The 25098-nt window shown below is 45.2% G+C and overlaps 1 protein-coding gene across 1 annotated transcript in view; it reads left to right on the forward strand.

The window, feature by feature from the left end:
• LOC126457389 (uncharacterized) overlaps positions 1-25098 on the forward strand; it is a 56612-nt gene that overhangs the window by 16203 nt on the left and 15311 nt on the right. Inside the window, exons 3-4 of the mRNA XM_050093648.1 lie at positions 6078-6458; positions 15494-15868. Coding sequence (XP_049949605.1) covers positions 6078-6458; positions 15494-15868 — 756 coding nt within the window. The remainder of the gene's footprint in view (positions 1-6077; positions 6459-15493; positions 15869-25098) is intronic.

Genomic DNA, 25098 nt, shown 5'->3' on the forward strand with positions numbered 1-25098 from the left:
ATTAAGTTCTCCAGTGATATTACAGTTACAGTTCTCTAGTGTTCGCACACTATCAGTTCAAAGCGTCGTTCTCATTGTGGACGACTTGTGAATCCTATTTCACGAACCCATTTGCTCAACTCCTAGCTGAAACACAATCCTGGGAGGTGATAATTTGTCTGTCATATAATGGAGTGGATGTTCGTTACTACAACTGATGCTATGAAGGTGGGTCGCAGGTTACGCCTGCGAAGCTCAGTCGCTAAGAGAATTATCAGCGAAAGCAGTACACAATTTTAATCTGCTGGGAAGTGGAAGACAGGGATCCGAATATGAATTGGAGGCAAAAATGTGAAGCACTCACAATATGGTGCGATGTCAGTATATCTTCGTACACGTGCACACCATCACTGGGTGTGTAGATGATCAGAGATGTAATTCTCTGTGACGTATAGAACGGTCACCAGAATTTCTTACTGCCGTTCCTGTTTAATGTAAGGTATACAAAGGGCGTGATCAACATCAGAGCCGCGCAGGGTAGCCGAGAGGTCTAGGGCGCCTTGTCACAGTTCGCGCGGCTACCCCCGTCGGAGGTTCGAGTCCTCCCTCGGACTTGGGTGTGTGTATTGTTCTTAGCGTACGTTAGTTTAAGTTAGATTAAGTAGTGTGTGACCTCAGTAGTTTGGTCCCATAAGACCTTACCACAGATTTCCAAAATTTTCAACATGAGATGTTGAGTGAGCGCTGTGAAGCACACGGAAAGACTTGTACTCATATCAGAGGGTATCCTCAGCACATGGCAGAGTTTGAAAGGGACATAGTGGGTCTCCATACAGCCGGCCGGCCAAATTATTTGTAGGGCATTCGGATGTGATAGTGGCGCGATATTGGATGGCGCGATATTAGACTGCATGGAAACTTGAGGGCAAGTTTGTTCATCAAGGAGATGAGGAGCACGTCTGAACATAAGAGAGGCTCACTGTATTGTGCATCATGAAAATTGTAAGCCCTTCGCACCTGCACCCGTCACCCGAGAACAAGTCATGGACTTAGTGCAACATTCTGTGTCATTCCGCGCCTTGGTCAGAGGCTGGCAGCACCCAGATTAGGAAATTACCATCCCATGCGCAGACTACCGTTAACATCACAGCAGAAACAGCAGCGTCTGGAGTGGCAGGGTATGGCGGCGACCTGGGGAAAGAGGTGTTTCTCCTGCCGTCTTGGTTGGGGAGCCATCGGGTATGACTTTGGTCACAGCTGGTACGGATTGAGGGAACTCTGACGGCACAGTGGTACGTCACTGAGTTCCTCCGTCCTCGTGAGTTACCTCTCATGAGACAGCATTGTGTTGTCATTTTTCAACAGCACAATGCTTGTCCACCCATCGCACGTGTCTCTGTGATCTCACTGCACGTTGCTGGGGTACTCACGTGGCCAACAAGATCCACAGATCTGCCCCAGTAGAACATACGTGATAAGCTTGCACTTCACCTGCGTCCCAGTGCAAGTATCTGGGATACCAAGGACAGTTAACACAGTCGTGGGCCAGCATCCCTCAGGAGAGGATCCAACGGCCTTATCACACTCTTCCCGACCTACTCAGTGCTGAGCAAGTGTTGTAATTTTCTGATAAGTTGGTTTATACTGCCAAGTTTTTTACAAATTTGACACGATCGATTTTCTTCTTTTTCTTCCTCCTGCTCCTCTTCTTTCCCCTAGGAGGTAACCACTTTTGACCTCCACAGGCCTATTCGTTCCAATCCTCCGGTCTTAGATGCCGTCTTCCATTGTTTCGCATATGTATTTTTCCCATCTTAGCGCTGACCTTCCTGTCCTTCTCCCTGGCGACTTCCAGTTTAAAATTTTCCTTAGCCATCAGTGGTTGGACATTTCCTGTAAGTTCCCGTACCATAGAAGCGCTCTGTTGTCCTAAGCCTTTGTTATGGAGCACTTTATCTACATTTGCTTTCATACCTCCTCATTTCAACTTTTATTTTGCCTCATTAATTGCAGACATGTTCTCATACTGCCCATTTCCATTATTTTTATTATTATTATTATATGTTATTAAACTTTCCTTCTTTGAAGCCACATCCCAGCTCCATACAGAAATAGTTATCCATCACATTGTGAAATATTCTTTACCTAGTGTCCAGCCGAATACTTGTTATTTCATATTGTGGTTCAAATGGCTCTGAGCACTATGGGACTTAACATATGAGGTCACCAGTCCCATAGAACTTAGAAATACTTAAATCTAACTAACCTAAGGACATCACAAACACCCATGCCCGAGGCTAGATTTGAACCTGAGACCATAGCGGTCGCGCGGTTGCAGACTGAAGCGCCTAGAACCGCTCGGCCACAATGGGCGGCATTTAATATTGTCCTACGCAAAACATTAGTAGCTCTCTTCCTCATTGCTATTCTGGAACAAATATTCTTAAATTTAGTAAAATAAAACAGTCTCTATCTCACAGCCTTTTATTAAAAAATATGACCGGTTTCGGCCTCTAGTAGTAGGCTACCGTCTGAACTGACCCTGGCAGTTTTGTACAGGTGCTCCAAGTATTATCATCGTCAGCCGGATACTACATTATCTGAAGACGAATACTACTAGATGCCGAACCCGGTCATATTTTTGATGTAAGGCTGTGCGATCGAGACTGTTTTTTACTAATTTTGCTTAAGGGGAGCAAATCCAAAAAATTACAATTTTTTTTGCTACCGAAAATAATTGGAACATTCCTCTTTAATGTAAACTTTGAATTATTGTTCTACTCGCCCTAGAAGTGGAGTTATTACCATTTTCCCCCACGCCCGCAGAGGAAATGGGCGGCCGCTGAATGCATCTAACACCCTCTCGTGACTTCCTGGCGAACTGCTTGGGATTTTCTCGGCCTATTACGCATACAGCGCCTTATGTTACGCATACAGCGAGTGTGCAAGGGTTGGCTACATTATTTTCTGTGACAAATGAAGCGCTAAGAGCGCGGAACATCGTCTCTTTGCTGTTTACCGTTTCGAATTAGTTCATGTTGCGCCTGTTGTTGGTAGTATTACACTTCTTGTGTAAAGCGTTGTTCTGGTTACGATGCCACGTTTTAGTAACCGTGTATATAAGAAGAGGAAGAACGTAGGGAAAAGAAAATTAACACTAATACCAAGTTGCGATACTACAATTACTGAAACAGTGCGTTCTTCTGCTAAGCAACACATGGCCGGCGATAGCCCTGTGACATCTTCTAGCAAATACTACCTTGGGGATGGTGACTCCAAAGGTTTCAAGACTATAGAGGAACTGAAACCATATGAAAATGAATTTGTAGTTGAAAAGTTGGAATGCATTGGGCATGTGCAAAAGCGTATGGGTGCACGGCTTCGAAGGCTCAAACAAACTTTGGGTTCAAGTAAGCTCAGTGATGGAAAGACAATAGGAGGGAGAGGCAGGCTTACTGATGAGGTGATTGATTGTCTACAGAGATACTATGGGTATGCTATAAGGCAAAATACTAGTAATGTTAGTGACATGCGAAAAGCAGTGTGGGCATTGTTCCTTCATACTGCCTCTTCCAATGAATACCCTCAACACAGCCTGTACCCAAAAGATTCCTGGTGCAAATATAATGCAAAACAGGACTATGATCACAAACATGGTTTGCCAGCAGCTGTGATAAATGCAATAAAACCAATTTTTCATGACTTAGCACAGCCAGAATTGTTACACAAATGTCTACACGGAAAGACACAGAATCCTAATGAGAGCGTAAACAATATGATTTGGAAAGTGATTCCTAAAAGGGTGTTTGTAAGCATAAAAACACTGCACTTTTGCATTTGTGATGCAATAGCAACCTACAACCAAGGGAACAGTGTGAAGTGTGAAGTTCTGAAGGCATTAGGATTTACAGCTGGGGTGAACACTGTACGAGCACTAAGAGATATTGACAGAGAAAGGATAAGAGGAGCAGAAAGAAGAGAAAGGCATATGAAGTATGATGGAACAACAGGCCAGAAAAGAAGGCAGAAGAGGAAGCTTTTGGAGGATGAAGAAGAAGACCCTGATAATCCATCCTATAGTGCAGGAATGTATTGAGAAACTTTGATAGCCATTTCCCGTAAATTAGAATTTTTCGAATATAAGGAACATTTTCCCAAAATCCACTCAAGCTAGAGAGATGAAATTTGTATACAGCACTCCTAGTGGTCAAACTTACATTGTAACACAGCCATTTGGCAATATGTTCAGTAGTTTCATTTCAGTTTAATTATAAAGCAATTATTTGTAAAAGAATTTGGGTCATTAATAAAAAAAATAATTGGAAGGAAACTAGAAAAGATACTCCAAAATCCCTCTGTCATAACTGCAATACTAAACCACTCTATATGTAAAAAAATTCAAATTTTTCTATTTGGTAGTTTATTCATAAATGTTCCTCAAACTTAGTGATTTTAACATGGGCAGCATAGGCACCTCCGGCTCCCCTTAACTGACAGATGGCTGTTTCCCAGTAATGTTATCAACAATTAATGATATCCTTGCTACACGTACAGGAATTACTTTGTATTGTTACCAAATATTTGTAGCTTCTACAGGATTTTATTTCTCCTTCCTCTGCGTCAGTTTTCACCAGATATTGTCCCATACACATACACTGACTCTTGTCCAGATTTATCCCAAACCCCGTTATATGTACTCCACTCCAAGTTTTCTCAGCGTGACTGCTATATCCTCTTCCTCTTGAGAGAACATTACCTGTTCATCTGCAAATAAAAGGCAATGAAGAGTATCTCCACCCATGCCTGAGCATTTCCTGCATCAGCCATTCAACGCCTGCTCCGAAAAAATGTTAAACAAAGTAGTCAAACAATAGAAATCTGATTTGATCCATTATAAATGGTTTTTTGAAAGCCTGCGACTGTAGATACAATAGGTTTGTTTATAAATAAATAAATAAATCTTCTGCTACCAGTCACGATTTTCTTTATTTTATTATTTGCATGACGCGTTTCGAGAAATAATTCCCATTTCGATAATATACTTAAATAAAAATAGTAAAACATAGAAATAAGCACAATTGTAAAATCAGTATAAGTAATTCATGAGCCAAATTGTAAAGATAAATTAACCTCTGTACAAAAGCACATCATAATCTGTGGAAGACCTATAATGTTATCTCTGTGAACTACCTATAAGAAGATCTTTGTAACTGTTTTGTTTATATAAGATATTTTCGATGTGTAAAATGTACAAGTTGTGTGTGATGTTAAGTGTGTGTGACTCTCTACACAAATGGACCATTAGAAAATTGTAAGTACAAATTGTTCTCAAACTTTAGCCACTAACCTCACAGAAAATATTGATACCCAACTAAAAATCGCGTTTCTTATGTATTACAGTAAAAGTCAACAAAATGAAGCAGACTCACACACACTGACAACATCAAAAGAAATGGCTTAACACACATCATAAAAACGCACTTGAAAATGGGAATTATTTCTCGAAACGCGTCGTGCAAATAGTAAAATAAAGAAAATCGTGACTGGTAGCAGAAGATTTATTTATTTATAAACAAACCTATTAAACAATAGAAAATCCAGGATGGAATGTAACTACATATATATTGTTGGGGAGAAAATTATAATAATGGAAATTGGCAGTATGAGAAGATATGTAAGTCTGCAGGCTTTCGGGGCCGTTGTCACTAAAAGTTAAAATCTTTATATAAAATCTTAATATAATATATATTGTTAAGCAAAGTAGTAGACTTTACTCAACCATGTTTTGGACCAGTGTTAACTAAAATGCTTCGGGTACCCTGTTTATCACTTTAATAATTACTTTTGTATTCTTGTATAACTTTTAAGGAAGTTAATCCATTTTTTTTTCACATTAACCGTTTTCAATGCTTCCCGGACTTTTACTGTAGGGATATTGTCATTTCTGTAGGCTCACAGAGGTCATGTATACACTTTTATTTGTATATCTCGATTTTGTAATCGTTCTCAGCTCTTGATGTTCCATTTCGTTTCCTCCTCCCCCTCTGGGTGCTTCACTTTTGTCAAGCAGCGTATAATAGTGTGCCCTGCCGGCACAGGTGGTGAACGTGAACGTCCTGCCGGTGCGCGTGTCGCCGCCGCAGGGCCGCGACGTGGAGACGGTGGAGGAGCACGACAACAGCATCCCGGCCTTCGGCAGCGACGACCGGCGCACGCAGGTCGACGTCTTCGTGAACGATCCGCCCCCGCAGCTGCCGCTGTCGCCCCCGCAGTCGGGGCGCCGGCCGCCGCCGTTGCGCCTCACCGACTACGCGCCCTTCCTGGACTCGAACCACGTGCCCCAGCAGCCGGCCGCCAGGGACGGCCACTTCCTGCTGCCGCTGGCTGCCTACAGCCACGACGCCGAGCTGCACGACGACTACCTCGACCAGATCGTAGACTTCGCGCTGGAGATCATCTGCAGGGGGATTCACGCTAAGGTGCGGCTTTTGTTTCCATTGTCACCTCTCATTATTTTTTATTTTATTTTTATTTTTTTATTTTTTCTTGAAACCTCTTGGTGCCATTTACATCACTAAGTAAAAGTTATTTTGCAAGGAAGTGGACTGTTATACGCAATGCTAAACAAAAGGACAGTCAGTTATGAATGAACATGATGCTGATTATGTTTTTTATTAAACATAACTCGTGTATCCACTAAATTGCTTGGTGTCAAACACACAGAAAAGGCAGGAGGAGAAGCCCCTACCACAAAGTAGTTGCTGTTATGCAGTGAGGTGACCTGCTAGCACGCAACAAGTGTACAGAGTCGTCACACAGCCCAAATACGGTTAGGAAACAGCTATGACAGAAATACAGGATGTCTAGCAAAGGACTCCCTGATTTTAAAATTAAATAACATTAAAGCAAAGATCGATAGAAAACGCAACAAATTGTAAGCTTATTTTGAGGGCTGTAAAAATTTTATACAGTACTTTCGAAGTTGTCGTTACAAAAGCTTCTAACACGTGGCGTTGTAATCGCAATACCTAGTGCTTATATATAGTACTCTGAAGCCTTGAGCAATCATTTTCATCGCTGAAGCGTTTAAGGAGGTTAGCGTGCGGAAGAAAGAAGTTGAAATCAATCATTCTACTGAACAACGTGAGTTTCCAGTTTCCAGTACTGTTTACTGAGCAGTTTTCAAACACGATTTAATGTTCAAAAAGGACCAGATGCGAAAACCAATCGCCAGCAATTCACCAATTCGAAGACGCAAGCGGTTTTGATGATCTACTTGCGGCTGCTGGCCGCGGGCGAACGGTAATTACTCCTGACAATGTCACCACAATTTCTGGGTCTACTCAGCAACGTCCGAAGAAATCTGCCCAAAGAGTTACAGCAGAGACTGGTTTGAAGCGTTCCAGCCCCCACACAATACTATAAACATATATACCCTTCAAAACCCAAAGTCTCCAGATAGGGTGCAATCTTTTAGCAGTATCTCTAAAGATTGTTTCGAAATTTCCGTATAAAATTCTTAAAGCCATCATAGTAATACCGTTTGCTGCATTACTCTATCGACGTTTGTTTTCATGTTATTTAATTTTAAACTCTGGGACTCCTTCGTTGGTCACCCTGTAGAAGGCAACACAGATTAACAACTGTGTGCAATGGTCTTTTGGTAGAAATTTTACAATAATTACCTAGAGCATGAAGATTTGTGTGGGAATATACATCAATGTTCACTTGCACCAATCTGTCGTATAACCCTAAACATACAGAATGATGATTAATATCACATACAGAATGTCCAGCACAGATCTTCTTGGTGGCAACTGTAAGTTAACCCTGAGACACTCACAAAAACACCGTCCTGAGACACCATCCGACTGCAGAGTGGATACGTGTGTCCGGTTATATTGATGTTTCGCGGATGGGTGTCTATTTGGAGAACTACAGGTCCAGTCACATTAACGTGACCAACTGTCAAAAGCTTGAGTAATCACCTTTTGCAGCGTGGACGTGCTAAAACAGAGTGACGTTCTGGAAGTTACCGACAGGAAAGTGGGACCATGTCGACTCCAGTATCGTGACCAGCTTTGCCAGGTTTCTCGGTTCAGAATCAGTCCGATCGATGTAGCCCCACAGATTCTGTATTGGGTTTAAATCCGGGAAGTTTGGTGGGCACAGGAGTACAGTAAAGTCATCCTAGCGCTCTTCAAACAACGTATGTGTTGCGACCTATGTGACACGTTGCATTGTCCTGTTGGTAGGTGTTATCATGTCCAAGGGAAAAACTGCGTGTAGGGGTGGACATGATCCCCAAGGACAGATATTTTTGTGTTGATTCACTGCGCCTTCCATAATTGCGAAATCACCCAGGGAATGCCACAAAACAATTACCTCAACATAACGCTCCCTCCTCCGCCCTGAACCCTACCGACGTTTGGTACGGGGTCGTACAAGCCAATGACCATCTGTCCAATGCAGCATAAAACGAGGATCATCTGGAAAGGCCACCTGTCGCTACTCTGTAGACCTCCATTAGAGGTATTGCCGCGCAAGTTCGAGCCTTCTTCGCCGATGAACAACAGTCAGCATGAATGCATGGTTCAAATGGCTCCGAGCACTATGGGACTTAACATCTGGGGTCATCAGTCCCCTAGAACTTACAACTACTTAAACCTAACTAACCTAAGGACATCACAAACACCCATGCCCGAGGCAGGATTCGAACCTGCGACCGTAGCCGTCGCGCGGTTCCAGACTGAAGCGCCTAGAACCGCTCGGCCACTGCGGCCGGCCTGAATGCATGAGTGAGACACCTGTTGTGGAGGCTCATACACAACGATGTTCCCTGGGAAGTCGTTGAGGAGACGGTTTTGATAGCTCCTTGGTCCGTCTGGGCAGTCAGTTGCTCAACAATTGATAGCCCCTATAAATGAGTTGATAGCCCTTGGAAACGAGTTGATAGCCCCTAGAAACGATTTGATAGCTCCTTGGTTCATCTAGGCGGTCAGTTGGTCACCGGTTGCACGTCTGTTTGCCGGTACACATCACCGCAACCGTCGTTCACCCCTGTGGTGCGCCACAGATGCCTCAGCGCCGTTTTTGTATGCTGCTATTTTGCCAGACACGGCATACTTTAACCATGGAGGCACGCAAACAATTTACAAACTTAGCCCTTTCAGAAATGATGGCCCAAAAGCCAATGAGCATGCCCTTTTGAAAGTCAAATAAATCGCTCCGTTTCCGCGTTACGACAACGACTGCACTGTTTTTCACATCCCTGACACGGTTTATATACCATCCACTGGCTAGTGCTGCCATCTGACATTTGTGAGTGGTTATTGCACGTTGACGTCGAACACAGGTGGTGGCCACATTAATGTGACTGGATTGTGTATTTGTGTGGCATAAGGCGGTTGCATAACTTAATCCTTGTCGTGGACTCTCTGGTGTCTGACCATAACTATTTAGCTCCTGAGTGGTAGGTAAGCGGATCTAAATCCCCTATTCAGTCACTCGTTGACCACGATGGCACCGAAACAGAGGACGACCGAAGAAAGGCAGAAATACTGAATTCAGTGTTCCGAAACTGTTTCACTGCGGAAAATCGTAACACGGTCCCTGACTTCAGCCGTCGCACGGACGCCAAAATGGAAAATATTGAAATAAACGATATCGGAATTGAAAAACAACTGCTATCACTTAGTAGCGGAAAAGCATCCGGACCAGACGAGATACCCTTAAGATTCTACAGTGATTATGCTAAAGAACTTGCCCCCTTTCTATCAGCAATTTATCATAGATCGCTGGAAGAACGTAAAGTACCTAGCGACTGGAAGAAAGCGCAGGTCGTTCCCATTTTCAAGAAGGGTCATAAATCAGATGCGAATAATTATAGGCCTATTTCGCTTACGTCAATCTGTTGTAGAATAATGGAACATGTTTTGTGTTCTCGTATTATGACGTTCTTAGATAATACAAATCTCCTTCATCATAACCAACATGGATTCCGCAAACAGAGATCATGTGAAACTCAGCTCGCCCTATTTGCCCAAGAAATTCACAGTGCCGTAGACACTGGCGAGCAGATTGATGCCGTATTCCTGGACTTCAGGAAGGCATTTGATACGGTTCCGCACTTACGTTTAGTGAAAAAAATACGAGCTTACGGAATATCGGACCAGGTTTGTGATTGGATTCAGGATTTCCTAGAAGAAAGAACACAACATGTCATTCTTAACGGTTCAAAATCTGCAGATGTAGAGGTAATTTCGGGAGTACCGCAGGGAAGCGTGATAGGACCTTTATTGTTTACAATATACATAAATGACTTAGTTGACAACATCGGTAGCTCCGTGAGGCTATTTGCAGATGACACGGTTGTCTACAAGAAAGTAGCAACATCAGAAGACTCGTACGTACTCCAGGAGGACCTGCAGAGGATTAATGCATGGTGCGACAGCTGGCAGCTTTCCCTAAACGTAGATAAATGTAATATAATGCGCATACATAGGGGCAGAAATCCATTCCAGTACGATTATGCCATAGGTGGTAAATCATTGGAAGCGGTAACGACTGTAAAATACTTAAGAGTTACTATCCGGAGCGATCTGAAGTGGAATGATCACATAAAACAAATAGTGGGAAAAGCAGGCGCCAGGTTGAGATTCATAGGAAGAATTCTAAGAAAATGTGACTCATCGACGAAAGAAGTAGCTTACAAAACGCTTGTTCGTCCGATTCTTGAGTATTGCTCATCAGTATGGGACCCTTACCAGGTTGGATTAATAGAAGAGATAGACATGATCCAGCGAAAAGCAGCGCGATTCGTCATGGGGACATTTAGTCAGCGCGAGAGCGTTACGGAGATGCTGAACAAGCTCCAGTGGCGGACACTTCAAGAAAGGCGTTACGCAATACGGAGAGGTTTATTATCGAAATTACGAGAGAGCACATTCCGTGAAGAGATGGGCAACATATTACTACCGCCCACATATATCTCGCGTAATGATCACAACGAAAAGATCCGAGAAATTAGAGCAAATACGGAGACTTACAAGCAGTCGTTCTTCCCACGCACAATTCGTGAATGGAACAGGGAAGGGGGGATCAGATAGTGGTACAATAAGTACCCTCCGCTACACACCGTAAGGTGGCTCGCGGAGTATAGATGTAGATGTGTAGATGTAACTAGGCACTCTTCTGTGTAGGCTCTTGTGAGAGACGACGCAGTAACAATCTATTTTTTCTATGGCATTCGGAAGGGCCTTCGAAAGGCACCTCTATGAAATAACATGTGTGGAACTTGATCAAATAATAACAAGATAACAGTGCCTTAAGTGATTGCACGTGCATCAGGGAAAGATATCCCACGAACGTCTTGTAGACTGAAATTGGTAATACAACAAAGAGATTACCCTAGCAGCTTGAAGTTGTTTCAAAAATTCCTTTCATAAAATACGTTACTGCTGTGGAGCATTGCCTGTCGAGTGAGAAGGAATGTGAACAGTGCGACCATTTCTATGTCGGTAGGACAGGCAGAAAGCTAAAATTTATTTTATGTATCATGTGACTCATTCTTTTATTCTCTTTGATCATACACCGCTTTTGACTTTTTGCAAAAGTATTTCAGTCTTATGTTTATCTGTTATGATCGGTCTTCAAAAGCAATTTCACATTACTCCACACTCTATTACTTCTTATACGACATAACAGTGATTACTACATGCCTATTTATACAGGGTGTTCAATAAGCAACTATGCAGTTCATAACTTGCCGTATTAAAGTCATGGAAGGTACAAAAGATGGTGGAAGTGATCCCCTTGAACTTGAAGACACAGTTGCACGCGTTTCTGCATTTTCTTGCAGGCATTGTGCAGCACATCGGGAGTGACGTTCTGAATGTGACGTGTCGGTACAGCTTGGAGTTCTTGTATGGTGTGCGGATTGCGTTCGTAGGCCTTTCCCTTCCACGTACCCCATAGAAAGTAATCCGGTGGAGCCACGTCGGGTGAACGCGGAGGCCAGAGTGCTCTAGAGATGATGCGGTCACCGAAGACGGCATCGCCTTGTGGGCGGTATGTGCAGTCTCCCCATCCTGTTAGAACCAGGCATTCTCAATTTCGTCGTCATTAAGTTCACCTAGGAAGGGTTCCAGAATGTAGGTGCAGTACCGTTCTGCATTTATGGTGTCCTGAAAGAAAATCGGCCCAATGATGCGTTTACAAGTCACAGTGCACCAAACACCAAACTTTTGATTATGCAGTGGGGACACCTTAAATTCATGCGGAGTCTCCGTAGTCCACACACGACTATTCTGGCTATTCAAGTAACCGGAGAGGCGTGAAACCATGCCTCATCCGTGAAAAACGTTGTGTGAAGAACCCCCTCACCACTGTCCCGCAGGAAAGAAAGAAACCAGTCGCAAAAGTTCACACGCGCCGGGCGATCGGTGTCTCTCAGTTCATGCACGACCGACATTTTGTACGTATATATGGACAGTGACTTCCGGAGATTCTTGTGAGCGGAACCCACGGACACGTGTGCCTGCTGAGATAGTCTAATCGATTTCTTTGGACTTTTGCAGCGTCATGTCTTGCACCTCCGCTACCTTCTCTTCGGATGTGGATGTGGATGGCCTGCCTGATTTTGGAGCATTATGAACGCTTCCGGTCTTTCGAAACTAGAAGTTCCGTATAGCACTACGGTAAGGCATCTTCACTCCTGGGAACTTTGCTGCAAATGCAGTTTCTACTGCTGAAGTAAACTTGTCTCCATCGCGGAACACATGCTTCACAAGAAACACTCTTTTGGTTTAATCGTCGGAATGATGACATGGATCACAATGATGTCACACGAGACGTTGGTCTACAATCAAACCGGACCTGCGAAGAAATACTAATACCTTGTCATATATGGTTCAAATATGTTAAACAATGGAAAATGTTGTATTAATAATTGACAATCATATCAGTCATTACTTAGCACATCACAACATGGCACTGCATAGCTACTTTCTGAACACCCGGTATTATACTTTTTAAATCTTTACGTCATTAATTCTGGTACGTCACCAATGATTTCTCTGTCAGTGTACTCTTATACAACTGACTTATATTTTGCAGTATATAATTAAGTGTTTTTGTTGCATTGTTAGTAACTTTCTTTACTGACTGCACGATCGGTCCTTTTTTTTTCTTGCTCATGACCCACTCGTTTCATTTGTTTAAAAGTAGCGGATGATCAGTTACAACTGTGTTTCGACATCTGACACTTCGACGCTTGAGTACGGATACATTTTTGTCCTTTTGATCAGCAGTTCTGATGGTGTGTTAAAAACATATAAATATGAGATGACGTGATGCGTAAATATGAACTTTCTTCGGTATTATGTTACCTTCCAATTTCGTAACTGATCGTACACCAAGTGTTCCTGATTGCTTCCTATTTTTGGTTTTCGTGCTGTATACAGATACTGTGATGTTGGTTAGTAACAAACCTAGTAATGATGGTAAATGTCGTATAGACAAGTGCATGTCACGCTTTTCATAAAGTTTAACAGCTGTTGGTGATCGCCTTAAAAATGTTGAACATATTTATGTTACACATTATCTGATCAATAGTATCAGGACATAACTGTGTAATGCGTAACGGACCACTAGCTGTCGCGAGAGGAGGATTTGCCAATATAAAAGGAGGCGACGAGTGTAGTGTTCTTCCCTAGAGAAGTAGTGACAGCAGAATGGGTGGGTCTGGAGAGCTTAGTGACTTTGAAAGTGGACTAGTCGCGGACTAGTCATTGGATGTGAACCAACAAATCTATTAGGGAAATTTCAACCGCTCTAAAGCTGTCCACTTCAACTCTTGGTGATGTAATTGTGGAGTGGAAACGCGAACGAACGATCACACTCGTGAGTTCCAAAGTGGCACCAGGAGTCTAACTAGCACAATGACTTTACTTACGGAGTGTAAAAGAATGGGGTACATTAGTCGAGCAGAGCCTCATGAGGCACACTTTTCTGTTGTCGATGATAAACGACGCTCGAGGTGGTGTATAGAGAGACCCAGCTGGATAGTGCGTCACTGGAAACGAATCAGTTGGAATGACGACAATTCGATGGAAGGGTTTGGATCTGACGAGTAATTGAAAGACTGTCAACCATCATGTGTGGTGCCGACAGTGAGGTACGGAGGAAGTTGCGTTATGGCATGGGGTGTTTTTCGTGGTTAGGGTGTGTCCATCGTCCTGTTGGACTTGCCCAAGTCCCTCGGAATGCACAGTGGACATGAATGGATGCAGATGATCAGACAGGATGCTTACGTACGTGTCAACCGTCAGAGTCGTACCTTGGCGTATCAGGGATCCCATATCACTCCAACAACACACGTACCACACCATTACAGAGCCTCCACCAGCTTGAACAGTCCCCTACTGCACGCAGGTACCACGGATTCATGAGATTGTCTCCATACCCCATCACGTCCATCCACTCGACAAAATTTGAAACGAGACTCGTCCGACCAGGCAACATGTTTCCAGTCATCAACAGTCCAATGTCGATGTAGTGTCATGAAGTCACAAAGGGTACGTTTTACAGTGTTTGTACTGCATAGAGTAGAGCAACAGTTTGCAGACGGTAATTGTTTGAATCAGCCGTCATAAAGCAGAAGCTGTGAGCAATGTTTTGTGGGCAAAAACATTTCTGGAACGAACTGTCTGCCCAGAGTCCCGGCCTAAAAACAATGTAACACCTTTCGGATGAGTTAGAACATCGACTTCGCTGCAGACTCCAGCGTGAAACATCACTACTGAGACGTGGTACTTACTGGAATTGAGGAAAACGTGGCAGGGAGGATCCACCAATTAAATTTCTTTTCACGCAACCTGTTTATTTAATAATATATAAACTATACAATGAAGGCTTTCACGACCGGATGGTACTGTTGTTGATAATTCTTCCGGGTTATATGGCCGTGGTCCATGGAATTCTTTAATTCCTAACGTTTCGTCCAATACTACGTTGGACATCTTCAGAGGTATGGCTGGTCCTGCTGGAGTTAGCAGGACTCATGACCACCTCTTGCTGCGACGCTACCGCCAATCCCCAAACCTCGTGCCTGCCTCTCGGGCCAGCGAACCCCGTATATATACCGACAAGCAAAGACCTTCTAAGGACACAAGCCACAGATACCGACTCTTTCTCATAGATACTGGCAATGGGGCTGCAAGAGGGATAGTCGATACTACACCTGAGCCAGTGGCGCCAGACAGAACAGTCTATTAACTCAATGGCGCCACGGCTCAGCTAACTTCTCTGGTTTCGGCTCTTCAGGAAGAATTAGCTATCACTCCTCCACGGACACTCAGAAACCTTGTTAAAAGCGTCCTTAGCAGAGTGCAAGCCATCGTGTAGGAGAGGGGTGGACACATCACGTATTTATACCCAAAAATTGATGTCTGGATACTTTTGATCAGATAGTCTATGAAAGTGTATGAAGCTGTAATTATAAATGATGCAACAGGGCAAAGACGAAGTGGCGGCGCCGGACCTGCACCGGGAGTTCGTGCGCAAGCTGGGCCCGCTGCAGCTGAAGGGCAGCTTCGACGCGACGGGCGGGCTGGCGCGCAACCTGTCGACGCTGCGGCGCACGGAGCCGACGACGGTGAGCCGGCAGGGCGAGACGCTGCAGCTGCGCGCCGGCCTGGGGCTGGCCACGCTGGCCGCGCGCTACGAACACTACGAGGCGCGCCTCGGCTCCGTGCAGGCGCAGGGCCAGCTCGCTGCCACCGTCGCCTCAGACTCCATCGCCGTCACCGTCAACGTCTCCCTGGGGCAGGCCAACTGCCTGGCGCTGCAAGACCTGCGCATCGACCAGCTGGGCGATATCGACGTCAAGGTCAGTACCATTTCTCTCCCTCTCCGGCGAGATCAGCCTACTTTTATCCATAGCTGGGCTACACTGAAGAGCCAAAGAAACTAGTACACCTAATTAAATCGTGTAGGGCCCCCGCGAGTACGCAAAAGTGCCACAACACAACGTGGCATGGACTCGACTAACGTCTGAAGTAGTGCTGTAGGGAATTCACACCATGAATGCTGTCCTGAAATCCGCAAGAGTACGAGCGGATGGAGATCTCTTCTGAACAGTACGTTGCAAAGCATTCCAGATACGCTCAATAATGTTCGTGTCTGGGGAGATTGGTGGCCAACGGAAGTGCTTAAACTCAAAAGAGTGTTCCTGGAGCCACTCTGTAGCAATTCTGGACGAGTGGGGTGTCCCATTGTCTTGCTGGAATAAGCACAAATCCGTCTGAATGCACAATGGACATGAATGGATGCAGATGATGAGACAGGACACTGACATACGTACCATAAGTCAGAGTCGTATCTAGACGTATCAGGGGCCCCAGATCACTCCAACTGCACGCGCGCCAAACCATTACAGAGCCTCCACCAGCTTGAACAGTCCCCTGCTGACATGCAGGCTACATGGATTCATGAGGTTGTCTCCATCATGTACGCATCCATCGTTTCCTGCCGGCAAACATGTTTCCAGTCATCAACAGTCCAATGTCGGTATTGTGTTGTGCAGTCATCAAAGGTACACTAGCTGTCCTTCGGATCCGAAAGCCCATATCGATGATGTTCCGTTGAATGGTTCGCACGCTGACACTTTTTCGTGGCCCAGCATTGAAATCCGCTGTAATTTGCGGAAGGGTTGCCCTTCTGTCACGTTGAACGATTCTCTTCAGTCCTCGCTGGTCCCCTTCTTGCAGCATCTTTTTCCGGCCGCAGCGATGTCGGAGATTTGATGTTTTACCGAATTCCTGATATTCATGGTACACTCATGAAATGGTTGTACGGGAAAATCCCCACTTTATCGTTACCTCGGAGATGCTGCGTCACATCGCTCGTGCGCCGACTGTAACACGACTTTCAAACTCACTGAAATCTTGATAACCTGCCGCTGTAGTAGCAATAACCGATCTGACAGCTTCGCCACACACTTGTCCTATATAGGCGTTGCCGACTGCAGCGCCGTATTTTGACTGTTTACGTACCTCTGTGATTGAATACGCATGTCTATGCCAGTTTCTTCGACGCTTCAGTGCAGAACACAGCACGCAATCGTTCTGTGTTCTGCTAGTGAAATCTTACAAAGACGATTCCCTGCCACTTCGGCTAACACAAGGCTAGTGCGTCAAAACTAGTAATGTAACCGTTTAAAAATTGAATTGTTTTAGTGACTGTGGCTTGACGACCGTTTGTCGTGTCAAACAAATATTTTAAATTTTGTAAATGTCGAACGTTGTACTTCAAGAGAAGAGTTTGTTAATTAGTGCATCAAGTGATGCTTTAGTGCTCAATGAGACCCGTAAATTATCCAGCACTCCTATGGTAATGGATTGTATCAAGTTAAGTGAATCGTTTTATCATTCATGTAATAAAGGAAATTAATAATTCGTATGTTTTAGTTCCAATGAGCCATCTCCCAGTGGAGTCAAAGAACTAACAGTTATGGCAGAACAAATGCGGTTTTGCCTGGTCGTAACAAAAACATTTCATATAATATGTGTTCAATTCTTGCGTTACATATATACAGGTGTTATAATGTAATTCAAACAAATATTCACAGCATTGTTAAGACGAGGCAAATAATTAAGCTCGAAGTTGATTTTCATAAATTCCTCCTTGACTTAAATTCATATTCGAATTCTCTTGACATCACAACGTGTAGCTCTTCTGAAGTCCTCTTGGAGTTTTTTCTTTTTTTTGTGGAGGTGGCACTATTTACTGTACGAACGCTCAAACTGTCTCTTCTGTTTATTTTTACTTTGTAGATTTCGTTCACGCATTCTAACAGGCAAAATCCTGAAAGGGTAAAGTACAGGGAAGTTGGTGGCCAAGAAGCAAGACCGTTTTTATCGATCCATCTTACTGAGCATGTTAGTTTTAGATGATTTGTCATCCGAGAATTAGAACCTACGATGGCCACGTCATGCAGGAAGAACATTTACGTTCCTATATACGAAGGAACCTCTTTCGATATTGGTGGAAGATCGTTTTCTACATATTAGTAATAAGCAGACAATAACACACTTAGAATGCATATCTGTAAGCCAGTTCCTTCTCCAGGACAGTTGGTTCAAATGGCCCTTAGCACTATGGGACTTAACATCTGACGTCATCAGTCTCCTAGAACTTACACTACCGGCCATTAAAATTGCTACACCACGAAGATGACGTGCTACAGACGCGAAATTTAACCAGCAGATGCTGTGATATGCAAATGATTAGCTTTTCAGAGAATTCACACAAGGTTGGCGCCGGTGGCGACACCTACAACGTGCTAACATGAGGAAAGTTTCCAACCGATTTCTCATACACAAACAGCAGTTGACCGGCGTTGCCTGGTCAAACGTTGTTTTGATGCCTCGTATAAGGAGGAGAAACGCGTACCATTACGTTTCCGACTTTGATAAAGGTCGGATTGTAGCATATCGCTATTGCGGTTTATCGTATCGCGACATTGCTGCTCGCGTTGATCGAGATCCAACGACTGTTATCAGAATATGGAATCGGTGGGTTCAGGAGGTTAATACGAAACGCCGTGCTGAATCCAAACGGCCTCGTATCACTAGCAGTCGAGATGACAGGCATCTTATCCGCGTGGCTGTAACGGATCGTGCAGCCACGTCTCGATCCCTGAGTCAATATATAGGGATGTTTGCAAGACAACAACCATCTGCACGAACAGTTCGACGACGTTTGCAGCAGCATGGACTATCAGCTCGGAGACCATGGCTGCAGTTACCCTTGACGCTGCATCACAGACAGGAGTGCCTGCGATGGTGTACTCAACGCCGAACCTGGGTGCACGAATGGCAAAACGTCATTTTTTCGGATGATTCCAGGTTCTGTTTACAGCATCATGATGATCGCATTTGTGTTTGGCAACATGGCGGTGAACGCACATTGGAAGCATGTATTCGTCATCGCCATACTGGCGTATCACCCGGCGTGATGGTATGGGGTGCCACTGGTTACACGTCTCGGTCACCTCTTGTTCGCATTGACGGCACTTTGAACAGTGGACGTTATATCTCAGATGGGTTACGTCCCGTGGCTCTACCCTTCATTCGATCCCTGCGAAACCCTACATTTCAGCAGGATAATGCACGACCGCATGTTGCAGGTCCTGTAAGGGCCTTTCTGGATACAGAAAATGTCCGACTGCTGCCCTGGCCAGTACATTCTCCCGATCTCTCACCAACTGAAAAAGTCTGGTCAATGTTGGCCGAGCAACTAGTTCGTCACAATACGCCAGTCACTACTCTTGATGAACTGTGGTATCGTGTTGAAGCTGCATGGGCAGCTGTACCTGTACACGCCATCCAAGCTCTGTTTGACTCAATTCCCAGGCATATCAAGGCCGTTATTACAGCGAGAGGTGGTTGTTCTGGGCACTGATTTCTCAGGATCTATGCACCCAAATTGCGTGAAAATGTAATCACATGTAAGTTCTAGTATAATATATTTATCCAATGAATACCCGTTTATCATCTGCATTTCTTCTTGGTGTAGCAATTTTAATGGCCCGTAGTGTAGATAACGGTGCTCTGTAAGAAGATGCAGCAACATAACACTTCCAGTCAACTAATTGTTTTTTTTTTTAATTCTTTATTCTATCCAATTATTTCATACATCGTAACCCACCACCTTATACATTAGTGGGTCTTAAATCTACATTACATTTTATTAGTATTAGCAGCATTTTTTACTTCTATTTCTAGGTATTAGTGAGCTTACTTGCTACAGGAAATGATGAGTTAGTTTCTTAATGGGTAAGATCTAATGTCTAGGCTTAACTAACTAATCTAGGGGCTACTTCCTGCAGCGTTACAGGCGTGCCAGTTGTTGTATATAAACCTACTATATGGCGTTGCCCACTGAGCTAATACCAGTGAGCGTGCCCCTGGCACTGGGCTGGCCTTTTAGAAGATCGCTGCGGGTTCTGTTTGGGGTCTTCTTTCTACTATCTACGTGAAGGTTAAATAACTACTAAGTCTCTATCTGTGCGCAGTTGTCAAATTCGGGTGTTAGCGCTCCCTCCCCCTGTTCCAGAGCGTAGCGGATTCCTACCGTCGCGGCGATTGGCCAGTCCACGCCCCGACGGAATGGGATGGGTCGCCTTAAGTCATGTAATGTTTGGTAGTTCATATATTTTCCCTTAGATATTCTCGAAGGACCTTTGCTGATACCTCGCTGGCAAGGCGGTTTATCATATCGAAAGTGGTAGGGTCTCTGACTAACTGATATGTGTCGTTGTTAGGTAGCTGGTTTCTTAGATCACTGGCTACGTCATCGAAGACAGGGCACTCATAGATCACGTGATCCGGAGTACCCCGTTCGGCTCCGCAGTCACACGAGGGGGTAGCCCTATTCCCGAATCGGCAAAGATATGCCGGATACGGTCCATGACCTGTGAGGAAGTGCAACAGTCCCTTACTCGGTTGGAAATGCGAAAGTTGGAGGCGTTCTTTGATGTTTGGGAGCAACTGGTAAGTCCTTCGGCCTGTTGCCTCTGCGTCCCAGAGTTCTTGCCATAGCTCTTCTCTTCTCCTCTTGATTGCAAACTTGTCCCCCACCCGCACTCCCAAGATGCTCTCAGTCTTTTCTACATCTCCCCTTTTCACCCAATACCAGGCTGCCTGTTCCCGGATTTTGATGTCCAGGGGACACACCCCCATGAGTGTTAGTAGTGCCTCTCCTGGAGATGTTCTGTATGCTCCAATGGAGCGTAGAAGCATGTTGCGTAGCCCCCTCCTCACAGACATAGCGGGCACGACCCTCGTGAGCCTGTGTGCCCACACTCCGGATCCGTAACCCACGATGGAAACAAGGATGGTATTATGGTACAACATTATGAGTTCTGGTGGAAGATGAAATCTGCTGTGTCCTATCATGATCAAACTGTTTAGGGCTTCTAGTGATCTTTGTGTAGCTGTTTCAATATGTTTGGCAAAGTTCCACCTTTCATCAATTATTACTCCTAGATACCGGGCCTCATGACGCCGAATCACCGGTGAGCCCTCGATTCTTATCGTTGGATTCCTGGACAATTGGCCTTTCAGTAATAGATATGTCGACTTGTTAGGCGCAATAGTCATTCTCGTGTTCTGGCACCACTGTATGAGAATTGCTAGTGTTCTACTGATTTTGGGTTCAAGGTCTTCACGACTTCGGCCGCCAACCAGCAGAAGGAGGTCGTCAGCGTAAGCTATCGCCTCTAGCACATCCACACTGTTCTCCAAGCTCTCCAGGAGAGGCTCCATATTTATATCCCAAAAGAGTGGCCCCAGGACAGAGTCCTGTGGACACTCCTTCGTGATTTTCTTACCAATTCGCCCGCTAGGGGACGATAGCCAGACCTCTCTTTCCATACAATAGCTCCTAAGACAGTCGTATAGCGGCCCTGGACACTCCTTCTCCCGCAGGCAGGAGAAGAGCGAAGGCCACCACAGGTTGTCAAAGGCGCCACTGATGTCCACCATGATGCCAACTATGTACTTGTGCGGAGACGACCCACAGACCTCGGACGCGAGGGCAATTGCGTCACACGCAGATCGCCCCTGCCGAAAACCGAATTGTCTGTCACTCATCCCGCACAGCACTCGGTGTGCTGTCAGTCTGGTAGCTAGTAACCTCTCCAGCAATTTGCCTAACAGGTCCAACAGACGGATAGGTCTATAGGACTTTGCTTTTTTAGGGTCTTTGTTCTGCCCTTTTTTGATAATTACGACGTTGGCCTGTTTCCAGATTGTGGGGAATGTTCTGAGGCGCAGGGCCTCATTGTAAATTCTTGCTAAAGGTGTCACCAGTTGAGGAGCGAGGTATTGCACCACCCCCGCGATGATGCCTTCTGGTCCCGGGGCCTTTCCTTTCTTTAGTGATTTTATGTGTGCTGCCTCTTCCTCTTCTGAGAAAGGGTACACCATGGTGTTATTCTGGTAGTCTGCCTGCATAGCCTGCCTAACTAGGCGTTGTTCTTCTGTGTCCTCTTCCACTTTATCATCAGGGAGGAGTGTGTGGAGGAGGACCTCAGCAGTTTCCTGCGAAGACCCTGATAGTGGAGAGCACCATTGGCGACCTGATTTTTTCCCTTACTATTTTGTAAGGAGTGCCCCAGGGATCCATAGCCAATTGGCTGTGCACGTATTTTTTCCAGCTTTCCAACCTGACTGCTCGCAGTTCCTTCTGAAACTGCTCTTTGGCTTCCCTGTATGTTTGTAGCCATCTTTGTTTTTCTTCCCAGACGACACTTCGCTGGTAATACCTCCTCGCCCTCCTCACAGACTGACGCATCTGCCCTAGCTCCGCAGACCATGGTGATGGAGAAGCCGCAACGGCTCTCCTCCTGGTTGGTACAGCAGCCTTTACCGCCCCGGTAAGAGCGCCCACCATATCTTTGGCGTGTTTGTTGATATAATCGTCATCTTCTGGCCATGTCGGAGGGTCAAACTCTCTTGCAAGGCGCTCCCAGTTGGTCCTGTTGTAGTTTAGTTGTACTTCCCACCCTATGTCCCAGTGGCACTCCCGATCTGAGATTGTAAATGTGATCAAGTTGTGATAGCTGGTTGTGTCTCCGTCAGTAACAATCCAATTTTGTACATTGGCAGCGATGTTGGCTGTCATCATCGTAATGTCAATGTTGGTTCCATCTCCTCCCCCTCCTGTGTAGGTGGGGGGGGGGGGGGTTTCCTGGTCTATTGGCAATGAGAAGTTGTAGATACATGATAGTCTCTTCCAGCTTGCCTCCTCTTTCATCTCGAGTGCCACTGTGCCACAGGGGGGATTTGGCGTTCACGTCCGCCACCACAACTGCCTTTCTGCCCCTTAGCACCGTTGCCACCTGCGTGAGTTGGTCGAGGTACACATCAGTGTCTGTACCGTACTGAAAGTACATATTTATTAGGTATATGACACCAGTTGGTGACTGAAGTTCAATGACATTACAGTGGTCGTCCGAAAGATGTGAGAGCACTGTTACCCACAGTGCCTTGTTAGTTATTATGATGGTGGCTTTCGGGTCGTCCCCAAAGCTTACTACTTGCCAACTCATGGCAGCGAAGGCTACATTCCCCGCAAGAGAGTATGGCTCCTGCAAACAGAGCACATCAAGGCTCCTCTCCTCCACCACTCTCCAAAGCTCCTGCATGACCAGCCTACTGTTATGTGCGTTTAGCTGCCCTATCTGTATTTCTGTGGTCATGGGAAATATGTGTGTACGTATGATTCTGGGAAGGTTTTCGTCCAGTCGTAAGCTATTCTCCCATTGGATAGGACACACTGATTGTACATTTCGTTTAAGTTGAAGGTTTCATTTCTTCTCTCAAACACCTTTTTTACTAGGTCACGCAGGGCGCCGAAGTCGGTGGGAAGATTCATGGTCTTTAGTTGTACCCTATCAACAGCCTCCATGGCCGAGAAGGTGACCTTACGCCTGTACCTATGTCCTACCCGCACTAGATGTCTAAGTGCGGTGGTCAGGACAGCCGGCTCCTCCAGGCGGGATAATTGTAGAGAATGTTCAAGATTGAGGTATATTCTGACCGGATCAACCGCTGTTCTCACAGCTGTTGGTTGTCTCGAGTCAGTGCTGACATTGGTGTTATTTGTTGTTTCTGTATTTGAGCTCGTAATTGTGTTGACCTGCACTGGCGGTTCCAGTACAGGACTCCCTTGAACGAATACTGGTCGGCCCACCGCTACAGGACGCCTGTCTCGAGTTGCCTGATTTCCTGGCGTTCGCGATCCTCAGCAATAGGGAGAGGGGGCTGCCGCTTGTTCTTGTGGGTCCGTTTGGACACACGCATCCTTCATTCCCCTCCTGCCATCTCTTCCTTCTGCAAGTGTTGCGAGGAACTGTTTGAACTGGGCTGCTCTTGCCGCGTCCCTTCTCCTCTTGCATGGGGATTTTCTTTTAGGCATCCTGGGTGCCATAGTAGACTCAGCCATAGTCAGTTCTTGATATTAACCTCTGTTCCAGCATCCTGTACGTTGGGCAGTTGCGACCAGAGGCATTGCAAGTCTTTTTGCCTCTCCTTGTACAGGGGATACATATTGCAGATCTTGTACAGTTTTTTCTGATGTAGTTTTCTTCTCCACACCTGGAGCAAGCCGACTTCCTTTCACAGTATTTATGCACGTGATCAAGATCGCCACAATTATGGCAGTGAGGTACCACCAAAAAGTCCCGCACATTAATGGCGTGGAAGCCAATGTAGATCTTACCCATTGAGGTTAGTTTCTTCCACATCTGGCTAGAGACTTCCGCCACATGATGCACAATGTCTTTGTCTCCTGGCCCCGTTTTGAATTTAAAATAAGTTTGAATTCATTCTTGAAATCGTCTGTACTTATATCGTCAAAGTTCTGATTTCGGATTGTTTCATGAATCTCATTATTATCAAATGTGACTGGTATATCATACATAATCACAAGCGGATTTCTCTTTTTCGGGGGTTCACATTTTACGGCTTTGCACAGTTTCTGATTATTTAGTATTTTATTCCTGTCCCCTTCAGTTGCCACATCGACTATTACTACATTCTTTGCAGCTTTCACTTTGTTTACTTTGATTTTGTCCTTTGCAGGATTGATCATTGTTGTGAAGATTTCTTGCACTTTCTTAGTGTCTTGACCGGGCGATGGTCTCAAAAAGACAGCAGTGTCCGGTCTTTGTGATACTTTAACAATGGTATCCCTTGTAGTTTGGCTCTTAAGAGCAGATTGAGCGACTACACCAGCCCATGATTTTGTTGGCTGCTTGCGCAGTCTTTCATTCTCCTTCTGTAGTTCTTCGACCCGCCCCTCGAGCTTCGCATGAGCAATAGCCCAGGAGGCGAGTTCATTTTTCAAAGTCAAGATCGCAGCCTGGCTTATCTTGCCGTTTTTCACATTGGCTTCCAGGTATTGTGTAATCCTGGCATGCCTCTCACTAATGCTTTCCTCGGTCTGCCCCGCGCCCCCTGATGGGGAGGGAACAGTAAGCAAAGGCCGTCCGCAGTGGTCTCGCGGTTCTAGGCGCTCAGTTCGGAACCGCGCGACTGCTACGGTCGCAAG

This window comes from Schistocerca serialis, chromosome 2, assembly GCF_023864345.2.
Source record: "Schistocerca serialis cubense isolate TAMUIC-IGC-003099 chromosome 2, iqSchSeri2.2, whole genome shotgun sequence".
Lineage (NCBI taxonomy): Eukaryota > Metazoa > Arthropoda > Insecta > Orthoptera > Acrididae > Schistocerca > Schistocerca serialis.